This window comes from Phaethon aethereus (assembly GCF_964289735.1).
Source record: "Phaethon aethereus genome assembly, chromosome: 3".
In the NCBI taxonomy this organism is placed as follows: Eukaryota; Metazoa; Chordata; class Aves; order Phaethontiformes; family Phaethontidae; genus Phaethon; species Phaethon aethereus.
In genome coordinates this window covers 27,426,560-27,446,448 of record NC_138576.1, presented here as the reverse complement: position 1 = coordinate 27,446,448, position 19,889 = coordinate 27,426,560, and the positions used below count along the sequence as shown (strand labels likewise).

At 39.9% G+C, this 19,889-nt stretch overlaps 1 protein-coding gene across 1 annotated transcript in view; it reads right to left on the bottom strand.

Annotated features, from left to right (window-relative positions):
* Positions 1-1,629: 1,629 nt before the first annotated feature.
* LRRC1 (leucine rich repeat containing 1) overlaps positions 1,630-19,889 on the bottom strand; it is a gene marked incomplete at its 5' end in the record, with an annotated part of 75,861 nt that continues 57,601 nt past the window's right edge. The window contains 6 exons of the mRNA XM_081997410.1: positions 1,630-1,846; positions 3,760-3,896; positions 5,476-5,648; positions 6,577-6,692; positions 15,824-15,907; positions 16,971-17,089. Coding sequence (XP_081853536.1) covers positions 1,688-1,846; positions 3,760-3,896; positions 5,476-5,648; positions 6,577-6,692; positions 15,824-15,907; positions 16,971-17,089 — 788 coding nt within the window. The 3' untranslated portion in view covers positions 1,630-1,687. The remainder of the gene's footprint in view (positions 1,847-3,759; positions 3,897-5,475; positions 5,649-6,576; positions 6,693-15,823; positions 15,908-16,970; positions 17,090-19,889) is intronic.

Here is a 19,889-nt window from a genome sequence, read left to right as displayed (position 1 = left end):
ACTTGTTCAATATAAAAAAAGAAAGCAGTGCCTTTTGTGCAAGCTTCAAATCAAAATTTAAAAAGTTAAATTACAAAAACCTATCAAATATTGCAGCTATTAATTTTAACGCAGAAGTTATTATGACTTCCCTGATCTCCTCCTTTCCCATCTTCTTCCAGAAACCCTCATACAACCAACGCTTACTGGAAGAAACGTTCAGCAGAAGGGACGTGGTTAGCCATAAATGAAGTGTTAGGTCTTTCGTTTTGTTGAAATTTGGGTTCACTGCATTAGCTCATGCTAAATACATCAAATCTTGGCTCTGAACTCAGTCTGCTCAAGTCTCTGCACTGAACAACTCAGTGCTCTTTGTTAGCTCATGGCACATACAGAACTCTGAGATGCCAAAATCAATCTTTATCAGCCTTTTGCAAAACTGTTATTTACTGAATTCAACTCAGTTAATACTTACCTTTATAAACAAACCAGAACCCACAGATTTAATAAGACCTTAAAATCAGCATTGGACCACTGGAAGTGCAACACAGTAACAATGATAGTAAATTCCAGTATTAATTCTTACACACTTTAATTGCTATTTTAATGATACAATAAATCTACTGAAGCTTTTAAAGATTTTTTTTATTATGGTTTTATATATATCTATAAAACCACCAAAGCACTTTAAAGAATCATGCTTTCTTGTGTAATACATAAAACTAGTTTCACACTGTGCTTCTGAAAGTCTATCGTGCTGTTTTTCAAGTTATTTTACAGATGGCACATTTAAAAAAAAACAAAAGCCAAGAACAATGGAAGCATGAATTTCTAGTGACTGCAATGCAACATGGCATCCAAAACAAGATGTTTCATTACAACTAAGTTAAAGTGTGAGTGCATTATGTAATAAACAATAGCAGTTTGGTCATTTTAATCTTAATTCTGTTTACAACAAAACTAACACTTGTGCTTCACGACCTAAAATCCCATGATATAAACATAAGTTCTCTGCTGTAAAAATCCCAACAAATTACTGTCCAAAAAGAAAAACATATCTAAAACAGGAGACCAAGTTTAAATCTACTCACTTTCCTCGAGAATTGCTATATTTAAGACTAATATGACATACAGGATGCAATAAGGCACAATGGGTGGTACAAACAAATGAATACACTTGTCCATGAAACTTGTTCTCTTCCACAAATACTAAAATATGTACCGCTCAAGAATAAATTTTCTCTTAAAAATGAAATACATCATCTTGTTATGAAAGTCCTATACAAAAATTTAAAATTTACACCATCTGAGCTGCCAAAAAAATAAAAAAGTGTATCAATTTTCCACAAAACTATATTTCTCACCAGCACATCCAGCCACTGGGAAAAAGATATCCCAGCACTCTGGAAAAGAAAAGGATTATTTCCCCTGTGTTTAAGACAAAAATATTTTATTCTGCATACAGTAGTGTATTATACTTAAAAAAGCCTATCACTGTTAAAATTACAATATTGATTTGGAAATTATTGGTTCACTGCCTGGATGAAATAAGGCACTTTCTTCCAGTGGGCAGCACTTTTCACATATATGGAGACGATGAATCAGGTTCTGGTTAAAAACAAGAAGGGGCTCAGTGAGGTCCCAGAAGACGACAGGAACATTTCAACAGCAGGGGAAGACACAGGAGGTAAAACCTGGAGATGAAACTCTACACAGAAGTGGTCACTCTGTCAATGGCATTATTGACCTCGTTTTTGTTTGAATCCAGTCCTTTAGCAGCATTCATATCATTCCGTAAATTCTCCACTGTCTTTTTCATGTTCTTTAATTCTCCAGGGTGTGGAGTGGCTCGCCTTAGAAGTGTTCTCTAAAAATAAACAGCGCAATAAGTGGTTTTGCCTTCGTCTCTTTGAAAAACAACACACACTTTCAAGGCTTAAGCATTTACATACCAAATATTAGGTATCAATTTTTTTCTTTTTTTTCCCCCCTTTTCCTTTTTAAATTATGATGCTCTATGTTGAACGTTATTTGCATAGCTGCTTGTTTATGAAAACAATGAAAGTGGTTTTAACTGTCTAGGAGCACATTTTTTCCTCTCTTGACATACTAATCTGAAAGCCACTCAAGTGAAGTACAATTACAAGTTATGAAGTGAAGATCCTTTCATAAATATAGTTGGGATTTTTTTTTCCCCCCAAAAAAAACATCCAAGTGATTTAAGATCCCATTTAAAAAAAACCATTAAAAAAAACCCCATTCAGCTGGTTTTGAAAGAATCCCACAAGATCTCTTTACAGTGTCAAATACATGTTTGTGTGGAGCTCTGTATGCCTTCCAGCCCCACCACAGAGTTTGGTTTTCTTGTCAGTTGAGAACAAATATCTTGACCAGAAGAAGGGGGAGCATTTCTCTCCCATCTTAGACACAAGAACATATAACATCGTTATGCTGAAACCTTTACAAGGAAAACAAAATTTAAGAAAACCCCAGTTAGCATCCAGATTAGAGACCATCAGAACATCAAGAATAATTGCACAAATATGTATCAGTATAATACATATATATATGCAATTACTTTTCAGTGGTATACATGTAAACTGTACAGATTACAGCAGAACCGATGACCCATAAATGGGTGCATCGGTCAAGACTGCTTTGGAAATCTGCCCTCCTTCCTCTCCAGTAGGATCATAAATTTCTTTTTCCCCTAAAAAGGTTCTTGTCCCAAGTCAGGTTGTAATACCATGACTGAAAGCAGTTATTTTCAACACCTGAGCCGTCGTTATTGTATGGACATTCTCGGGTTGGCACCATTGTTAAGAAGGATCAATTCTGAACTCCTTTATTAGTCAGTGTACGAACAACGCTCGTCAGAGACATTTAGTCTCTGCTGCTTTGGATTAAGCAACCATCTTACTTAAAAACATAAATGCTCGTTTTCCTACTAACTAAGAATTTTTATAGTCACTTTTAAAATTAAGACCATGTTTCTAGTGTTCTACAACCCAGACAGTGCCCTGAAGTACCTCAAGTTGAGCTCTAATAAGGACCACCAGCAAGATTTTAGAGCATCAGAGAAGCGCACTGAAAATCTGATTGAAGCAGTCTTATTCTTTACAAAGAGTTTTAATTGTTAATGAAAGTTACTAAAGCTAAAGATCACGTTGCATTTTGATCTTCAGGACATGCAGAGCCCAACTTAATGGAGAGGTCTTATAAGTACAGTGACAGATGTTCCCACATCCTTTGCTTAAGTGGGAAACTAATGAGCAACATTCTTGCTGTTTATGGACACTATGGTTGTTTCAATGCAGATAGTGGAGGAAAAAGAAGAACTAGAGCGAGAAAGAAAGAGACTGGAAATAGAAATTTGAGAGACAAACAATGGCAAACTTAATGGAGACACATGCCAGTGTGCTGGAATCCTATATTAGACCCTATATACTTTCAGGCAGCAAAGCTTCACAGATGTAGAGAAAGATCCTATCTTGTTTCTGGAAAGAAAACATCCGGAGCAGATACAGGTAAACAAAGCAAACCAAAGGCTGTCCTGCATCAGAACACAAAAGTTATATTCAAAGCAAAAAAACAAACAAGAAGCTTTTTAAGTCATTCTGGAAAGTTTCAGCAGTCAACATGAACAGTTTCTGCTACAAACATATGCAAAAAGCATGCAGTCACAGATGAAATATTTACAGCAAGAGAGCTCAGACACTTTTTACACTTTTGCATTAAAGTCACAGGGTCTGCAGGTATCCAAAGGCTTGGAAAACATACCATTTCATTATCCTCTTCATCTTTTTCATCTTCTAAGAAGCGAATTGCACTGACTCTATTGACCGCCCGCTCATTCCACGTTTCGTCTGACATTTCATTTACCAAACTCTCCAGTGCACCACATCGTGGTAGGTTATCTGTTAGAACAGCAAAATGTAACTAAAGATTCATAGCAAGTCTAAAACATCAACATGCTGTATTGTTAATAACTGTAATACGCAACCAACCACTCATCTGAGATTTACAACTGGCTATTTCTATTTTTTGGATAGAAAAAAGAATTTGCATTAATTTTCTGTTATCAAGTGCACACAATAAATAGTTTCTGTATAAATGAGAAATTTCTGTACTTGGACTGCTTCAGGTTTGTGGCAGTTTTTAGAGTACTGATTATATAATTTAATATACTTGCCACTATACATGCTTTTCTTCTGGATCATGGCTGCCATCTGACATTAGCCAGTTCCCTAAATGGCATTCCATAACACAGGATCATTGCTTTTACTGACCTCATCCTTTTAGTATTGCTAGGGATACATGTCTAAATCTTAATTTCAAGCCTTCTACCCTTGAAGCCATGAGATTCATTTGGAGAGGAGGAAATCTAATATCTAGTAGTGAGACTTTCAGAGAAAATCAGTCTACCTCAGTTACTCTTCTTGAGCTAGCTTCCTCTTCTCTAAATCTAAAGGGGTTAATTCATTTACTTATTTTAGTTCTTAATGCAATTTGTATTCTTGAAATCCAGAAGCTGACACAAAACAGAGCCTCTTCTACACTTCTGCTGCTTTAATGGTTTCTATTTGCTCCAGCTTCATAGTACTGAAAGAGCAGAATTAATCTAGGTAAGTTTGCGTACCTACAATAGAGATATCCACAGCTAAGCTTTTATCCTCAGGCCCCCTTTGTATTCAGTGGAGAAGAATCCACATAATTTCTTTTAAAGTCTAGACTTGGATGGGATAAATTACTCCGCAGTGATTACAGCAAAAGTTTAAATATTAGCTCAGATGAATCCCCATGAATGTTCACGCATCGCTATAAAGCTTGAGGACAAAAAACGTCCAGAAATTACTGGAGCAGCAACCCAGCCAACAGTGAAAAAGAGTTTACGGTTCCACCTGACCCAGAGGCAAGTTTCAGCACAAAAGGTAAAAGCAACTTCTACTGCAATTCTACACTTGTTGAATAATATAATAAAGTTACTGTAGAGCATCTTTGCTTGAAAGAAAATTAGCTTGCTGAAAAGTAAAATGTCTACTGGCTATTACTAGCTATGCAATTATTTTTCTGGTAAAGAGATTGTAGTTGGAAAGTCACCAACTTTCACTACATATATATGTATTTAAGATGTATTATCAATGTACACAAATATGAACACCACTACTTGGCCCACTGGCAAGCCTCAGAATAATGATATGATTAAGTCTTCTTCTTCCAGGTCTCTATTTTATTTATTGTAGCTGGTGTCATTGTATTTTCAGTAACACTCACAGCCATGTTTTTCAAGTCTTCTGAAAACTAGTACAATTACCAAAAAAAAAAAAAAAAAAAAAAAAAAGAAAGAGTAGTTTAACAGTGAAAATTCAACCAGAACTTTGCTACTTTGCTCATTAAAGCTTACGCACGTTTTACAAACCTTTATAGAACAGACAGCACAGTAAACAAAGAAGTTATCCTTCTATATGTAATGAAAAACTGACTCTAGGCACTTACCTTGGCAACCAGGCTCAGAAGGCATTTGAGGAAGTAATACACATGTTAAAATCTTTTCTCCTGTTTCGGGGTCTGTGTCAGTCTGAAACGTCAGCAAAGGTTGGGACTGGTTATCAGACAACCATAAAGCCTTCAGTTTTAAGGTAGTCAGTGAGAGGGGAAGATACGTCAGCCTAGTTCAAAAAAGAAAAGTAAAAAAGTCAGGGCAATCTCTAGGAGATTTAATAGATGGTCGTGAAGTCGACTCTTCAGTATATATCCCTGACTGGGAATAAACAGGATTGAGATTAATGTCTCTAACAGAAGGCATTGCAGGAGTCATCAACTCCAACTACTCCTTTATACCATACTCCAACTACAACTTTATACCATAATTCACTGTAGCTGTGAATAATAGATAAAACAAGGTTGAGCTTTTTCTACTGCAGTAAAACATGCTGGAAGGCAGACAGCTGCTTCTACTCTGGAGCCCTATACATAAACAATATCCAGAACAGAAATATGTCAGTGTCTATGAGACAATTATATTGCATAGATGAGATGCCATTTGCTTTTCTTCATTTTTGTTTGGAGCTTTGTTTTTTTTTTTTTCATTTAACTTCCTACTAAGCAACTGGACTAATTTGCTGGTTTATGCTTCAATCTATTCCTTCTTGCATTTTGATGTCTGAAGCACACCAACTAAGACTCATGAGAAGCCACAAGGTCAAAGTGGCATTATTTGTTCCTTGCACTGTATCTCTAAGATAAGACACTCAATATTAGTGTTACTTGACACTAAGCCTAGTAGTTTCAGCTGAAGCTCTACCAAATTGCCTAGATTCTCAGTTTTAATTCAGAAATATACAAATCCAGAGGTCTTTTTTTAAAGCCTAGCCTTTCCTCAGGGTCAGAGCAATCCAGAAAACATACTCATGACAACACACAATTTATGCTACTTTCGGCCAAGGGGGAAGGCTACTTTCACAATTTCAACAGTAACGCTAACACAGAAGTCATAATTGTTTTTTTGTTACTTCATTCTTAGTCCTAATGTCATTTGTCATTAGAAAGAATTAAGTCAAACCAGAAAAAGAATGTGACAACACAAAAATCTCTTACCTGTTTCCAGCAACATCCAGGACATGAAGTTCAGTGGCTTGTGACATTTCAGAGGGAATTCGAGATAATCTGTTGTCACGTACAGAAAAGACGTTAAGACTGCAGCACCCCCCAATCTATATTAGAGAAGAGGAAAAAAAAAAAAAGTCTAGTTTTGTTGCAGTACGATAGTATAAACAAAGGCATGCAGTACGGGTCACATAATATGACATAGCGCATTCAAGTTACAATGCCTGCCAGACACTTCACCCAGAGGTACAGACTGCAACCAAGTGTTAGCTTAAAAGGAGCCTGACCTGAAACAAGTCTGTCAGAGATGTTCAAGAAACTGCTCCATGTGCAAATAATGTATATCCTTACTAATAGGTCAGGTTCTACCTACCTTTTAGAGCTTTCCATGCCAGGAAGAGATCAATAACCACACAGATGCCACTCTGTAGACAACCCTCACAAAAAATACTAGCTTTAACTTTCAACTTTTTCTAGCTCTATGTTTTACATATTAATTCTTTCTTTCCTCATGTTAACTTTAGATACAAGCAAGTGCTTTTGGCAAGGCAAAATGCTTGATACAGCAATCAACTCCCAACGTTTATGGAGTACACACAGAGTAATGAAGAGTTCACAAAAAGTGGAAGACTTTATGAGTAATATCTTTGATGCCCTGTTTTATTAGAAGCATCTAATTTCAAGATGATTCCCATATGAACTGGCCATTTTCATCTAATATCCTCCGCCTCTACCAATTTATCCAAACGTAAGCATCTGCATTCCCAAGCTAATTTTTGGATGCAAAAGATGAGATTTTTCAGTTCTACCCTTAAAATACCTATATTTTGCATCAAAGGTACATGTTTTCAGAAAAATAAACCCTCTACATTTGATAAAAAACCCACATTCCACCTTTTTGTTCCAGATGGCAATTACTACTCCTATGAACACTGAGATTACTAGTTTTAGCAACTTGAAACTGCTTCAAGTAACTCTTTGTTCCTAGTCACAAAGGAAACTTACCTTTGTTTGCTTATCATACAGAGCTTCAAAAAACAGTGCTGTTTGTTTGCCAGTTCCAAAACTCACCATGAGAAGGGGAAAAAAAAAGTTTCTTCTCTTACTCCAAGTATTAGAGGCAAAATATCCCAATGCCTTTTGAAGCTTTCAAGTTAAGTGGACTTAGAACCTAACTATAGACAGCAAACCTACTGAAACATCTTATCTAAAAAATTAGAGGACTTCTATAGTCACACACATGTAAGAAGGTTCTTTTGTCACAACATAGCCAACATGGTACTACACCTTGGTCAGGAGTCCCCAAATCTGAGCTGAAATTATTTATGTGTTCTAGTTAACTGTCAGTTCTGTCTTTGTAAAATCCACAATTCAGTCCAAACCCAAATTTGAGATTACAGACAAATACGACAAAAGCTTTTCTACTAGTCAAAGGAAAAAATCACGCTGATTTAACCTACACTATTTACACAAAGAAACTACACTATTTACAAAGAAAAAAGCCATTTTTAAAAGGATGCAACTGTGACTTAGAAAATAAAACAAATGGAGCATTTATAACCCACTCACCTTCCTTTGAATGAAAGAAAGCAGCAATCAGCTGCTCAAGGCTTCTGATTCACAAGCTATTTACAGCACAAAGTTACAGCCCAACATTCTCTTGACAAAATAAAATCTGGGATAGTTTCCCTTAAATCACTGCATTCTGAGATGCAGCTATTTCAGACTATCAGCTGTCCCGGCCCTGCACGTACGTTAGGAGCAGCAACCCTCTTAGCCCTTTTAGCTCATGAATCAAAGCCCTTAGAAACAAGCGCTCAAATCGCGAGCAAACATTTCTTAGTGCAATAGTTCTGCTGTTCACTTTAAAGCATGTATAGATTCTTAAATAATGAGCCTTGACACGTTCACAAAATACAATGCCATAGAGAAGAAAAAAAAAACAAAACACGAACACTGCCTAATTAGTGTATCTAACATGAGGAGCTGTGAAAAGCAAGAGATACAATTAGTGAATGTTGATGAGCTGGCAAGTGATGCCCTAACTGTACACAAAGTATTCGCTTTTCCATGAATGAAGTTTGCGTTATACAAGTCTTGGAGCATGGAGATCCAAACAGTTTAGCCAAACAAAGTAAAGCCATGCAGCCCTGATGAGACCAAAACTTCTATACTTTTGACAATGGAAAAATGCAGCAGTGGAACCAGCCGGCCTGAGCCTTCATGCATTTAAAGCAGTTTAATGAAGGTAACAGTAGAACTGTGGACTGAATAATACTTACAGGGTTATCAATTTACCTGACCCATAATTTTCCAAGCGGCTAACAATTAAGAAAATACAAGAGATGTTCAATTTATTTTTCTTTATCCATACTGGACAAGAGCATGCCAACAAATGGTGACAGAACATACATTCTTCTACTGCCAAAGACGGTTAGAACTCCTAAGTTATTTCAACTTCAGTTATTTTAACTTTGCTCTATCAGTCAATAGGCAATTGCTCAAAGGTTTTGTTTCATTCCAAGGTAGTGAAGACCTTTTGGTTTTTTAACAGGGTAGTGGGGGGAGATAACAGACAGATACTGAATTTTTTTGTGAAACTGTTTTTAGAAAATGCAGGCAGCATCTAACAAGCAGCATCGGGTGAGATATCACAGAGAAAAAAGACAAGCTGACAGTTAAAAAAACCCCAAACACTAAAATCTTTGTCATTTCAATCCAGCAGTACAGAAAGGCATCAGGGCCAACATCTGAAAACCTAAACACAAAGTGGTACCACTGAGGGACAGTGCACACACTAAATGGCATGCTGACAGGAAAACATTGTTGACCACCATGAAGTAATACGGTATCCGTATCGCTGGTTTGGCTGAGAGTCATTAACTGACAGAGCGCCATGCTTTCCAAGGGTTTGATCACATGCTTAGAACAGACTTTGCCAAACCACCGCACAGGCACCAAGTAACACAGCTGAGACCACAACTCCATTTAACAGTTAAGCACACAGTTCATTTCGAGCACAGACTTCAATTAATGGGGACAAGCACGTGCTTAGTTCTAGGCACATGAGTAACTGTTCCAAAGACTGGGGGCTTAAAGAAGTCCTCACATTCTTCTATAGTGAGCTAGACATCAGGAGAAGATCTCAAATGAGTTGTGCATGTCTAAGTCATACTCCTGAGATTTATTTTGTTCTAGCAACTTTAATTTAAGGGTTATTTACTTGTCTCATCACACCATCTCCAAAGAACAGTCAGCCTAGATAAAAAACAAAAACAAAACCACAAAAACAAACCCCACACATGAGTCAGGCAGAAAATGATCATTACTATGAAGTGATAATTTTGAGATCACTGATTTTACAGCACTGTAAAGTCTGAACAAAACTGCTTATTTGCATTCAGGTGGACTTGCTTCAGAGGATGAGCATCACTACGACCCCTCTGTGTTCCACACAAAACTCTACACCTATGGAGGATTTTTTTGCGCTTTTCTTCTATCTCAGTCTGAGGCTCGTCCTTAAAACAGCCTCCTTGTTCTGGAGAAGCAGTAAGACTTGGGCATACCTAGAGAGTATGTAAACTTGGCTTCTAAAACTCCCCTCTACATTCTGATCATGACCAGAGTTCACCGCTTCAGCCTTCTGCTTTTTTGACATCCACATAACCACAGCCAGTCCATCTTAAAACAGTCCTCCAGAACTGCAAGCCCTACCAAATCAGTTCTCTGCTGATGTTTCTGATGACTCCTCTACTGCAGACAGACTGTTGTTGACAACTGCATCAGTTATGTATTTTTGATCACCTGACTTTTACTGTGCTTCTCTGTTATAATAACCTGGTGGCTGTCATTTGATTTTTCCTGCTGATGACACCTTTGCAGCTTTCTGGAGGTAAACCCAAGAGGAGTGTGCAGATTCACCCACTCTTCCCATTCAGATCCCTCCCAAAAAATCCCATTTGCTCCCTCTCTTGAGCCCAGCTGTCGATTACAGTCAGTCATCACCATCAACCAAATTCCACTGATTATGATGGCACATCCTCACATTGTTGGTGCTCTAAAGCCAAAATACAAATTAAAGGTGGGAAACTTAGAAGACCTTCAAGTTATGTTAGTTGAATAACATCTTTTGATCTCCGCATCTGTTAACTGCTCAAAAGCTATGAATCAATTCTACTGTGCTATACCAGTTAGCATCTTTCAGACAATTATAAGCAATGCAAAATAACCCAACATCGTGACAAATACTACAATGATTATTCTTTAGCATGTGACTATTTACAAGTCCAGTGACACATCTCTCTTATTCAACTCTCAGTATAGCTGTCAGCATCAAGAACTCTCACTAGGTTATATAACTCTGATAAATATATTGGGAATTTACACACAGTTTCTACTGTGTTGTAAAATCTTTTCCAGGGTGTCATAACCAAAATTTTGTTTGGATTCAAAGTCAGAATTTTCCTTGGCCCCAGATAAAACAGATTAATTCATTAATTGCAAGTGTAGACTACATTTGAGGTGGAAGAAACTGCCCAATTCACTATTATTAGCTATTATTCAGCTACTATTAACTTTAAATTGGCTAGGAATATCTTCAGCAAACTCACTTCAACACCCCCTGCACCACTGGTGAATAGTACGGGAGGAGCACAGCAAGAGACCTCCTCTGCCCTCTGACTCAACACAAGTTTTCCTGCATTTTTCCTTAATGTCTTTTCCCTTTGAGACACACAAACACACACTTTTACACAAATGAGGGAAGGGATGGGACATCAGAAGTTAAAACCAAAACAACAAGGAGGCCACAGTTTGTTTGGAAAAAAAAAAAAAAAAGAAAAAATGTAAAAAGCACAGTTACTGCCAAAAAAACCAACCCTGCAGTTTTACCTACTGTAGTAATAATTTTCACAATATACCTCAGAGCCAGGAAGGACACATTACCAGATCTCTGCAGGTTGTAGAGACTCATTAACAAAAGCGCATGAACTGGAAAACATTCCAAGGAGGTTATTTATGCAAGTGCCAAAATCAACACACCAGTTTCACCAGCATTCCAGTTCCAGGGTGGGATTTCAATACCAAGGAGTCACCAGGCAGGTCTTTCAAGTTTAAGGGGAAAAACATTTGTAACTATGAACAGGTTTAGACATTCTCGGTTCTTGCTGAAGTCTGTTTCACCACTCAGTTCAGTGAGAAAGGGATGGAGCTGCAAGATGAGATACTGAAGATGAAATCTGTCAGTGACTCAAGTCTTGGTCATACATTCAGCTGTTCCACGTTTTACCTTATATATTGGCACTCGATACAGAAGAACCTTTGAACCAGGAAACTTTGAAGCAGTGTTTGCATACAAACTCCTCAATAATCCCAAGTCAAGAAATCTTACACTAAAAGGTAGGGACTCATTTTACAAGCATGCATTGAAACAATCTGGCAATGTAATGGTTTGACAAGTTGACCCAAAATCTAATCCTAGAAAACTGCTAACAAAACAAAACTCCCCTCCAAACCACCAAAAAACCCCACACCACCACAAAAAAAAAAGCTAAAACTCTTAGATTATCTCACCAGGTTATATTAGAGCAGGCACATCACTTTTGCCATCCTGTCTACAACAGCTCTCTTTGCTACAGGAATAATTCTGGAGGGAAGGACAGAGACACCAGCAGGTAGATATGGTGTTGGTTACAGGGACTCTTCTCCCTGTAACTCTCTCCTAGAGTTCCATTCTTTCTATACGCATGCCACCAGACTCTATGTCTTTGTCCTCTCCAACAGAAACCAGTAAAGGCCTGTCCCACACTAATTTCTTGTAAGGATGAAGACCACAAATGCACAGCTGCTCTAGCACCCTGTAAGGCACAGAAAGAACAAGAGAAAGCAGGAAGGAAAAGAGGAGAAGATACCGAACACAAGTATCTGCAGTGCATACTCTACTTCCGCATCTGGCACAGCTTCTGTGAAGGGGGAACCAGTGTACAAGTACTAGTACTGATCGATGTGCAAAGGTCTGAGACCCCAATCTTTGCTATACTATCTCAGGAGCTATCTTAAGCAACTCATAGCAGGCAGCATTGTTGAAAATGACTGCTCTCAGAAGCTCACGCCTGGCTTGAAATATTAATTAATTAGTCAGTTTGGGATGAAAATAAATGGAAAAGATGTTAAGGTTTCTCACTGTTAAGCAGAACCTTCCAAAGGACAGGAAAAGGGTGACACATTTTTCAGCTTTCCTTAAGCGCTCTACCAAGGCATTTTGCTGTTTTTGTTCCAAGTCAGTTATGATGAGAAGGAAAATAGAAACGGAACATTTCACCAAGACACCAAAGTGTTCCTCCCTGCCATCCAAAGGGAAACTCAGAATTCGGATCTTTGCCATATCAGCACCCCTGCAGCTGCTCCTGTGGATGCTTTGTGTTACAGCAAACAGTACTCATTATACTTGTGCACTCTTTTTACAAAGAACTTTTTTCTCTTAGAGCTATGAAATATGACTCTTCAATGAATTCCTCTGAATTTTAACCAGAAAACTTGTACCACAGAACTATTCATGTTTGGCTTAAAGCAAAAAAGCTACTGGTTAAGAAAAATTCTACACAAAGAAAATGCAGCTCCAGGAACAGATGGAACATGAGCAGAGAGAAGTAGATTTCTTTCTGTTTTCGACGCTCGCATTTCAGCGCTGTTAGAAGGCAACCTAAAGACTTTGACAGAAAATTGTTTTCTTGCACAGCCTAAGGACAAGGAATTGAAACTGAGACTTGAAAAACTGAAATTGAAAAGTCTCTTTAGCTAGACGGTAGGTTCTGCAATACATGCATATTAACAGTATTTGTGAGACAAACCATTGCATCAGTTGTGTATGTTTTCTATTTGTTACTGTTACCACATTGGAATTCAAATACCCCAATCTAGAGGGCGGATGTGACCCTCCAGCTGGAGAAGACCTGATTTCCTTTCAACGTAAAAATTTTTTTTTAAATCCACAGAGCAAAACATACTTTAAAGAAACGTTCTGGAAATCTTACGCTAAATGTAACTTCAAAGTGTTTGCTCTAATGAGAAAGATACATAGGTGTGGAGACCTTTACAGGAAAAAAAAAATATTCTGTTTCAAAGAAGTGCATGCCAAGGAGCTCTGTTCCTCTGTTTCTCTGCCAAGCTCCCTGGGAACCACCCTCTCCCATCTTTATTTACTGGACAATCTACAACTTCCCAGCTCACCTCATTCCAGATAACACCTTCCATTTCCTCATCACCCGCCTTCTCCAAACACAGACTCATCCCGGACTTTACCCCACCCCTTGTGCAGGTGTCCCCTCCCCTCTCACGTGCACTAATGGTCTCCACACACATTCTTGTTCTGCACCCTTTGATATCCCCAACTCCTTCACCAACTGGGCAACACTTTGAACCTCTGAAATGCGTTTCTGGTTCCAAGTCTCTAGCTTCTTGTTCAGCATCAACCCCTTTACTGTTCTGCACAAAGCCCCTGACCCTGTTATTCCCCCCAAACAGACACACTCCATATTCACCCTGCTTTACCTGCTTCTGAAGCTGATCCTCCTTCCCCTCTCACCTGCTCCTGCCCCTTATCCTTCCAAGCCATGCTGCTCACTCTCATGCACTGTCTCCAATACCATGAACTTCATTAGCTAAGAAAAATGCTTAAACACTACATAAGCTATTCATGACCAATCTGCAAATAAGGTGTACCAGAAAAACCTTACATGCTATAACAAACTCAGAGCGACTGTGCTTAAAGGTGGACTAAACACAAAACTGTATGAGTCTCAAGTGCAGATAGTTTAGGACACCTGTGTAATGTATTAAGTTCTTTGTAAAGATGTGGAAAGTTTTCTGCTGAATGAGCGCAAGATCAAAATTGCCATTCCCAACCCAGGAACAGTTTTCCCAAGGTCCTGCCTCTTGCTAGTATTTACGCAACCCGTCTGGGTACACCCTCTGCAATTTTAAGTTCAGAATCAGCAGCACCTCTGCAGAGGAGACACTGTTCTGCTAGAGGAGCTGCAGGACTCACATCTTCTCTTCCCTCCCTCACCTTCCCCACCCTCCCGCCCCGTCAAACATAAGCTTACAAGCCAATCTGTAAAGGAGCAATAAGGGCTATCATGGAGCCCCGATCAGGTGACCAACCTGTGGCAGCTCAGACCTGGGCCACTGGAAATAGTTGCTGCTAGTGCCACAGCAGCATCCTCTGCCCCTGCTCGATCCCTCCTCTCCAGACCATTGGCATTCCCCCATCTCCTGGTTCCCAACCACTTTGCTTCCTCCTCCTCAGGCTGTCCAAGCTCCGTAAGTAAGCGGGCCTGAGCAAAAGTATGTGCTCACTAGTCAGAGCTGGTACACTTCTCAATCCCCATCCATCAACTGCCACCTGCTCCTGAAATGACTGAAAGTGGTGAACAAAAGCTACGACCTCAGAGTCACACAGATAGGAAAATTAAGGGGAAGAACTACCTGGACAAAAATCACAGAGAAACAGCAGTGCAAACAGAACCAACTCACAGTCCCATGCTCCAACCACAGGATGCTGCTTCCCCTGACCTCTTTCTAGAATTTACTGCTGAACCGAACTTGTAAGGCCTTCATTGTATTTAGTTTCACAACAGAAATTCTAGCCTCATTTCATTCCATATACTGTTAGGACAGACAAGAAGTCCTAGTGATCATAGCTGTAAGATTTGAGGTACCAGTGATCTTGGTCACATCAGGTACTCATATTTAAAGGCAAAAGTAGTCCTGAGATCTCCAAAACCAAAAAGACTGTCAAAACAGTCTCTGAATCATTTTTCAGAATATGAAGCCTTCCCCTTGCTATTGCTCACAAGAGTGAGGCGAGGAAGACTCCAGTACTATTTTTACTCTACAAGAAGAGGCATATTGATGCTTACATGCATTCACTCTAACAGAACTCCCAGCCTTCAAATAGTGCTGGACCTGACACCCACACTAAGAATTACTACTTAGAAGCTAATTAGACCCAAGCCTTCTTGTTCGACTACAAAGACATTTTGCACTTCCAAGCCACCAAATCACCACAGCTGCTATTCAGATTTTTGCTGTTCAGATATGATGAACAAGTTTCTGGTTGTGATTGGTTTGGGAAGAATACCCAGTGGATCAAAGCTGCCTGCTATTTCTTGTAGGCATTTGAAATCAAGAGTTTTCTGTGTGTACAATCACATCTCAGAGTTAACCACACAAAACTTACCTCTTTGGGCAAAGATGTTAATTTGTTTCTATCGGCATTCAAATTGTTCAGCTTCTTTAGTTTTCCAATGCTCTTCGGCAATGACTGTGCCAACAAAAACAAAGTAATATGCAAACAGGATTTGTAAATTCAGAGTCAGAACAAACCTTATCTCACTTTAATTTTAATAGACTTAATAGACTTATTTATAGATTTAATAGATTATTTATTTAATAGAATTAATTTTATTTAATAGAATCAATAGACTGATTAATTTTCAAAATTGGAATGCAGTTAACCCTCATTACTACCAGGCCTTCCAAAGGAGAGCTAAGGTTTTATCTTCCAGAAGAAATGTCCAGGAATGTCAGTTTCTAATACAAATTCACTCATGAGTTCTCTCTGCACCAAGAAGATAGACACAAGACAGCTGTGTGCAGAAGCTGTATGCAGAATGTCCCTATTATCTAACTTTAGGCTCCCTAAACAGCTAATTGAGAGGCAAGCTTCTAACTTAGGTGCTATGAACTGACCTCTAAAGAGGCATCCTTCCAACAGGCTTAAGCTCCTAACTCAACCAAGCACCAGCCTAACATAAGAAATGCTCAAACCTAGATTTTTATAAACACTTCTGCTCTCCAAGTGTCAGTGCCATGTTAAGGCAGTTTCAGAATAGTGGAAGGAAACACTTATTGGAAGGAAGTCTGAGATTTTATTTTAATTGACCACATATCATATATAATACTTGGCTGGAGTAGATCAGCAGAGCAAGGAACAGCAACTCTGCAGTGCTCGGGGCTCCTATTCAGTTCCAGCAAGTCTGATCCAGATAATGCACAGCAAACATTGGCAATAAAACAACGTGGCAGAAACTCCACGTTAAAAACAGAACAAAGTGATAGCTGCACTCCACGTGCTCCAATTCCCTTACTGGTCATGAAAGATTCAAGAGCGAATATGTAATTCTTTCAGCCTTTGGAAGGGCAGGCTGTTACTACACACAACTTGATCTTCAGCATTCATTTAACAAGTAAGAAATATGATGCATTTAAAGGAAACTTGCTACTTAGCAGTAGCAAGGGTGAGTAACCTTACAAAGTAAGTGATTCAGCACATAGCAGCAGGTCTTATTACTGCCAGCCATTTGAGCAACCATGACCATGCTTACCTGCAGTTGGTTTTCTGTTAGAACTAGTTCAGTAAGGCTTTCGCAGTCTCCAACTGAATCCGTTAGTTGAATAAGTTTGTTCTGATCAACCTTCAAAATAGAGAGCCTCCTCAATTTTCCTGGGACAGAAAGAACAACATGTTTGTTTAGCTTAGTATCCTCCAATACCTGCTTTAATTACAGAAAATTTTACTGCTGCCAAACTTTTAGAAATCCTCTAACACAATGAATAGTTTTTTTCAGATAAAAGAAAAACATTCAAGCCCTGCTTCATTTGCACTATTTTTGCAAGTTTATAACATCACTGAATTCACGTGCAATATAAATATCCATATCCAGTATTTAAGCATATTACATTGTATTAAAGTTGCAATCTGAATGGTACCCTATGTAAATGTCAAGGACATGTCTACCCAAAGGCCTATAAACAGGAGAAAATTAGCTATTTTTTCCTCAACTATACAATGTTTATTAATAAAGAAGTATTCAGAAGATCACCTACGCCTACTCAGCCACAGAAGGAAAGGCTTGCACTGAAGTGACAGCCCAAACCCAAACAGGATCAAGGTCTCTTTGTCCTAATATAGAACCCAGTCAGTCAGACATGAAACCCAAGTTTATTTTTTAGAAAGCAAACTTCTTTGAAGGTCTTCTCCTCAGGAAGGACAAAATACTGTTTCAGAGCAGAAAGCTCACCTTGTTCTGCTCCTTTGTGCCAGAACAGCCTTTGGTGCAAAGCAGAGCTGACCCAGGCAGAGCGCAAGACAGAAAATTCAGGAGACATCACTAGCTGCTGACACCTCCCTGCCCATGCCCAGATGGTCCAAAAGAGCTGTAATAGGCTGGCATATCAAATTCACTGACGATGCTAAAACATGAAGAGACAGCTAATACACAGAAAGATAGCAACCTACACAGAAACTCGAGGTTCAGCAAGGAGAAGTGCCGAGCTCCACACCTGGGCAGAATAAATCCATGCACCAGTACAGGCTGGGAAGTGATGGGCGCCCTACTGGAAAGGACCTGGGGGCTATAGTGGGCACCAGGCTGAATATGAACAAGCAGTGAGCTCTCACCAAAAATAAGTAAACACTGTCTGGACCACATTAGGAGAATTACAGCCAGAAGATCAATGAAGTTACTCTATCCCATGTACTTGGCACCAGTGAGGCCACACCTGTAAAATTATGCACAGTTTCATGTCCTGTCCTGTGTTCACACCTGACTCCTCAGTTCAAGTGAGATGCTGATGGGGGCCCAGTAGAAAGCTATCAAGACGACCACGGCACATGTGAGCTGAGGCCAAGAGTGCTGGCTTTGTTGACTCCACCAGAGAAGCAGCCAAGGAGGCATCTAGGAACAGCCCACAACTACTTGAAGGGCAGTTTCAGAGATGACAGAGCCAAACTCTGCTCCGCAGCGGAAGATGAGCCAGTAATGGCCACAAACTGAAACATGGGAGGTCCCACCTGGAGAAGCTTCCTCATGAGGAGATGGTGCAGCACTGACACAGGCTGCCCAGGGGGTTCTGAAGCCACCTTTGTCAGCGGCTTTAAAGGCTTGGTGAGACATGGCCACAGCTGACCTAACCTGCTGGTGTTGGTGAGAGCCCTGCTTTGAGGGCTCTGCAGATCCACCAATACAACCAACAATTTGGTGATCAGTCGAGGTCCTCCCAGTAGCTTCTAGAGAGACCAGTGAGGTTCACTTCAACCACAATACCAGATTTTCTCCATTTCACATAATAAGTTCCAATATTACACAAAAGGAGTAAATACTGTAGCCCTACCCAATTTTCCAAGCACAACTAAGCTATTATACGCACATAAGTAGCTATTTTTTTTTTGCCATTGTAAAAAAATTATACCCAGAAACTGTTACAAAATGCACATGCAAACTAGGCCTGCACTGAAACCATAGAACAGAATCATAGAATAGTTTGGGTTGGAAGGGACCTTTAAAGGCCATCTAGTCCAACCCTCCTGCAATAAGCAGGGACATCTTCAACTAGATCAGGTTGCTCAGAGCGCCTCCAACCTGACCTTGAATGTTTCCAGGGATGGGGCATCTACCACCTCTTTGGGAAACCTGGGCCAGTGTTTCACCACCATCATTGTCAAAAATTTCTTCCTTCTATCTAGTCTAAATCTGCCCTCTTTTACTTTAAAACCATTACCCCTTGTCCTGTTGCAACAAGCCCTACTGAACAGTTTGTCCCCATCTTTCTTATAGGCCCCCTTTAAGTACTGGAAGGCAGCAATAAGGTCTCCCCGGAGCCTTCTCTTCTCCAGGCTGAACAACCCCAACTCTCTCAGCCTGTCCTCACAGCAGAGGTGTTCCAGCCCTCTGGTCATTTTTGTGGCCCTCCTCTGGACCCGCTCCAACAGGTCCATGTCTTTCCTGTGCTGAGGGCTCCAGAGCTGGACGCAGGACTCCGGCTGGGGTCTCACCAGGGCGCAGTAGAGGGACAGAATCATCTCCCTTGACCTGCCGGCCACACTACTTTGGATGCAGCCCAGGAGACGGTTGGCCTTCTGGGCTGCAAGCACACATTGCCGGCTCATGTCCAGCTTTTCATCCACCAGTAGCCCCAGGTCCTTGTCGACAGGGCTGCTCTTGATCCCTTCATCTCCCAGCCTGGATTGATACCAGGGGTTGCTCCGATCTAGGTGCAGGACCCTGCACTTGGCCTTGTTGAACCTCAAGAGGTTCACATGGGCCCATTCCTCAAGCTTCTCCAGGTACCTCTGGATGGCATCCTATCCTTCAGGCATGTCAACCACACCACTCAGTTTGGTGTCATCTGCAAGCTTGCTGAGGGTGAAATGGCCTGGGCCTTTGCAATTGCCTTCCTCAGCAAAGGATGTCCATTTAACAGGATTCTCAAGAAGCAGCAGCTCCTCTTGTTCACCAGCTGGT